A 5,230-nucleotide genomic window follows, 5' to 3' on the forward strand; every position below is an offset into this window, starting at 1 on the left:
CATTATTAACAAATTTTCAATCAATAAATATAAATTTTATAAAAAACGCTAATGCACTCACTAGTAAATAATGATGAAAACAATTAGACCAAATATATTAATTTCACTTAACTCTTAAAAATACATTAACTAATAAATAATGATTCAAAATAATAAAATAATAACAATAAAGAGAATCAAAATTGAGGAATAAAAATATATAATACAAAATGATTTTACATTTAATGATTCAAAATAATAAAATAATAACACTAAAGTGAATCAATATTAAGGAATAAAAATATATAATACAAAATGAAAATCAAGAAAAAATAATTAATACAATATAAAGAAATTCTAAAAAAATATAAATATAAATTATTTAAACAGACTAATAAACAAAAATGAGAAATATTATTAAAATATAATATAATAAAAAAATTCAAAAATTACAACATAAAGTTATAACTAAATATTAAATTGAGAGAAAGGAAATTTGAGATTAAATTAAAAAATATAAAAAACTAAGATAAAATACAAATTAGAAATAAAAAATTAATTTAAACCATATAATTAATGCCTGTAATTTAAACCATCTTTAATTTTGACCATGTAATTATGTTGGTTGGGTTTTAATATAATGATTATTTTATTTATTTATATCCATATATATATATATATATATATTGGTTGAGTTTTAATCTCTTACATCTCTCTAAGGTAGCTCCTAAGAAATTTTGGAGGCACATTCTGACTAGAAAGACTAAAGATAATAATAACATTACTCTTCACGATTGGAATTCCTATCTTAAAAAGCTTTATGAATCTCCAAATGTCATGGATAATTTGGAAACCCTCCTTACAACGAAAGAGGTTCTCTTTAGAAGACATTAAGTTTGGGGTTAATCGCCTCGCTAATGGGAAAGCTAAGGACATTGAAGGTTACCATGCGAAAATCTTAAAAATTGGAGGTCCTGCCCTCATCCCCCACATTCACAAGCTTTTCAATCAAGCAGTCAAGCAAGGGTTCCCTAAACCTTGGACTGAGAGCCTCATTATCCCTATTTTTAAAAGTGGGGATACAAATAACCCCTCTAATTATCGGACAATTATGATCAGCCCTCTCTTAGCCAAGTTATATGGTAGTATTTTGGAAAATAATTTAAGCATATGGCTTGAAAGTGAAGATAAGCGGGCTAAAGGCCAAGGAGTTTTCAGAAGGCATCACTCAACAACAGACCACCTCGTTACGCTTAGAATTATTGCGGAGGAATGTCGTAATGATAAATCCAATTTATTTTGTTGCTTTGTGGACTTTAGAAAGGCTTTCGATACAGTTCCTAGATACAACCTTTGGAATAGATTAGAAGAGCTAAAGGTTCCTCTCGAGTTAAGAGTTTCTACTATAAGGTTATACGAGAATGTAATTGCCAAGCTAAAAAGCAATGAGGGGTCGTCAAAAGATATTAAGTGTAACATCGGAGTTAAACAAGGTTGCCCCCTCTCCCCTACCCTATTTGGAATTTACATCGATAAGCTTGAAGGTTACTTAGAGGAAGCAGGTTGTGATGGCACGATCTTAGCTGGGATAGTCGTCATCCTTCTTCTCTATGCTGATGATATTGTTCTTTTGGCAAGGTGCCCATCTGATCTTGATAAGCAACTCAGGCTTCTTAAGGATTTCTGCTCTACCATGGGTATGACTGTTAACACTGACAAAACAAAAGTCACGATTATCAAATTTTATGTATGACAATAATAACTTGGAGGAAGTGTATTCTTACAAGTACCTAGGAATTGATATTCATCACAAGCTCAACTGGAACCATAGCATTGAGAAAAGGATTAATGGGGGTGGAAAGCTTATTTTGGTCTTCAAAATAATTGTAAAATAGCAAACCTCGTAATGTGGGATAAAAAGAAGTTCCTCTTTGAAACTTTAGTCACTCTTGTTATCTTATATGGCTGTGAGGTTTGGGGTTGCAGCATCTCCAGAGAATCATGGAGAAAGATTGAGCAAATTCAGAAGCGTTTTATAAGGTTATACCTGAAAATTAAAAGTAATACACCCTATCCTATTCTCCTTATCGAAGCAGGTCTTTCCCCTATTGAGAGCCTAGCTATGATTAGGTTTCTGTTGTACAAGCACAAAATCAATAACATAGACGATCATAGACTTCCTAAGTTAGCTTTAAATTCCAGCCAAAACCACCTAAGGCTCAATCGGGGGTGGCATAAAGACACAAGGGCCTAGTTAAACTATTGGGAGATCAACGAGAATGATGCATTGCAAGACATAAATAACATTAAAGATATTGTTATTTCTAAGTTCAAAGAAAAAATGTGGTGTGAGAAAGATTTAGCGGCTAAAAGAAAATTAAGTTATTATAAGAAGGTCATCAACCCACCCTAAAAGATCAATCTCTCTATTTTAACTAGCTCAAAGAAGAAAATTAATATAGCAAAGATTAGAACGAATTCTCATGAGCTCCATAGTGAAACTGGTCATTGGGTAGTTCCTAAAATGCCATGGATGGAAAGGATCTACCATATATGTGAGAATAGGAATGTCGAGGATGAAAACCATTTTGTATGTGGAAATCATTATGCCAATACTTATATTCTTAGGAACACAATGCATCTTTGCTCTTGCATATCAGCGTTCTTACTTCTAGTAGTGTTCCATTCTACACCAAAAGATCAAGATCACATACCTGATACAATTCATTTTCTTACTCAAGCAGTAGTTCTTCTATAGGAAACTTGGATTTTCAAATAGCTTGAAATCAAACTATTATTCCATTATATATCTACATCACAACCATTCTAAGTATTTCATAATGTTATTTCATAATGTAATGAAACATTTTTTCTAACATCCCAAAGGGTCAAAACATAGAGTTACATAACCACTTACTCCATTAATGTACATGATGGATTCCACTTTGTTATGTAGGATGGAGGATTTATGTCACTTAGTAGTAGTTATTTTTTTTATTAACATTCAATTATGCAATTGATTATTTCATACAGGCATACATGCACTCAATACACCAAGAATATGTACTACCATAATTCATTATAAGTGTCATGGCCAAATCATACCATAATACCATAGTAATTCATAAATGCATCATAAGCATTCTAGTAATCTTTACCTTTATCAGAAAGCTTCTTGCCTTTATCATAACCAACTAAATATTAATAACAAACTTGCTTTCGTATATCCAAAATTCCATACGATTCTCACATTGACTGGGAAAAACAATCTTTCAACTGTACATTCTTTATCAACAAACTCAGCAAGATACGATGGAATCACTTCTCGTATCCTCAAAAACTATTGGAACAATACTCATGGACACTTGAACACAATGTAGTCGCTACATCTACTTCATACGGAACTGTAAGGTCTTTACATAAAACTAAATTATGTAAAAAATATACAACATGCAGAAAAGCAAGATGTAGATCACATTCGAATGACCAGTTACAGAAAAGTGATCATAGATACAATTCCAGTAGGTAGAAACAAGATTATGCATGTTTGCTTGACTGTAACTCATTCTTTTGTTGAACGACGCTACAACCCTCCCCCAACGCAGAGAACAACATACTGCACTAACAAAGTGATGACTTAACAAAACTGATCAGACCGTGAAGCAAATGCTAGAACATTATAAAGCCCACTCGGAAAAAAGCTTGATGTGTGTATCAATCTTTGAGGGGATCGCACTCAATATGCTTCTTTGCCCTTTTTTTTAACGAGCAAATAATCATTTCCTTCACGTTCCTCTTCCCGTGCAACAGAAGCCAATTTAGACTGAGCATTGCAAATTCTGTAAGTGCAATATATAACACTACCTTTCTTTGTAAGCTCCTGTTGAGCTATCATTTCACAAGTATATCCCTGCAGACAAATTGGTTTGGTCCATGAAGATTGACAAGCGTCAGCATTGACATGAACTGCAATAGAGAATATCATAGGCTTGAAACAACTTAACACCCTCTCCACCAATGCCTGCAGATCACAGTCCTTAGGATCATAACCCATAGCTTCAAAACTTGCATAGCTTAAACCATCTTCCGGAGTTACATGAATTGTAGATAAAGCCGGTCCTTCAATAGAATTCATGGAGTAGCCGCAAGGATCAAATTCAAAATCACAGACTTTCGCCTGAGGAAGAATTCTAGATATACCCGATTTAAGTGTCATTTCTGCCACTGAATTACAATGATCCTTGTAAAACAACGAAGCTCGCTCGCGGTCCAGATGGGTCATGCACATCTCCACTGTAAAAACTAGGTGAGACGCACCCTCTGATGCGAAATCATCAGCAGAAGCGGAGTAGATATGCCAGTTGTAAGACGTTCCAGAATTTCCCATAACATAAGCCATCCCACCAGATCCGAGAGCTCCAAAGTACTTATCCAGATATGACACTTCCTCAGAAAAGCTACGGTGAGGAAATGACTGTGCTCCGGGATGGATGAATGTTCCACGAGTGTATTTAACATTTTTTACAGAGAGAGACAGGCTGCTTGCATTGCTTAATATCGGAGGGATGGAAAGCAGCAGCTTGGTTGTCCCGCACGTTTTGAGAATAATGTTGAATGGGTAAACAAAGAGACTCGACTCAGACAAGAGATATGAATCAAAATGTTCATTACAGAGCTCAGAAACTATTTTGCATTCAGCTGCGTTGAGAATTTCATCCAATTGGGTTCGAGCGAGTGCCCTTAGGCCCCTGCCCTCTGATTCAGTAAAAACTAAAGATGAAAAAAACTCGATCTCTAACCGTTTTTCAAATCCTTCGAAACCAATAACAGCCATCGGACCGGCAACCACTTCTTCACAAGCCATATCCATTTTGAATTGCGGCAGAGATGGAATTCAAAACAAGGAAGTTTTTCAAAGCGTTGGGGGAGAAATAAACACTAGTACAGTGGAGTAAAAAACTAATACGACAGCCTTGCAGTAGAGTTGCAGATTCCTAAGCCCACAGACAGTTCCCACTCTAGGAATACCCCAACAAAATATTATGATGCTTCTCGGACGCACTGCACAGAAATGAAAACCAAAACCATATTTGAGATTCTGTACAACAAAATATTAAAACAAAGATCCTACATTCGTCTCAAGCCTAGCAATGAAAATTATTCAATATTTCTCCTAAAATCCATGAATGCATCTCTATAGATTCAGTAACAATACAATTGCAGCTAAATGGGTTGATGACGACCTAAAACA

At 34.6% G+C, this 5,230-nt stretch overlaps 1 protein-coding gene across 1 annotated transcript; it reads right to left on the bottom strand.

Annotated features, from left to right (window-relative positions):
* Nucleotides 1-3,715: 3,715 nt before the first annotated feature.
* LOC149166161 (S-adenosylmethionine decarboxylase proenzyme-like) lies at nucleotides 3,716-4,849 on the bottom strand. Its single transcript, XM_089430071.1, has one exon. It carries the CDS (start codon nucleotides 4,847-4,849, stop codon nucleotides 3,716-3,718), a length of 1,134 nt encoding a protein of 377 aa, XP_089286197.1.
* Nucleotides 4,850-5,230: the final 381 nt, after the last annotated feature.

Source organism: Pinus tabuliformis, chromosome 5_1 (assembly GCF_031772625.1).
Source record: "Pinus tabuliformis cultivar Carrire ecotype Pingquan chromosome 5_1, CPIR1, whole genome shotgun sequence".
In the NCBI taxonomy this organism is placed as follows: domain Eukaryota; kingdom Viridiplantae; phylum Streptophyta; class Pinopsida; order Pinales; family Pinaceae; genus Pinus; species Pinus tabuliformis.

Coding starts and splice junctions, on each gene's coding strand:
- LOC149166161 (XM_089430071.1), bottom strand. CDS start 4,849: ATGGATATGGCTTGTGAAGAAGTGGTTGCCGGTCCGATGGCTGTTATT.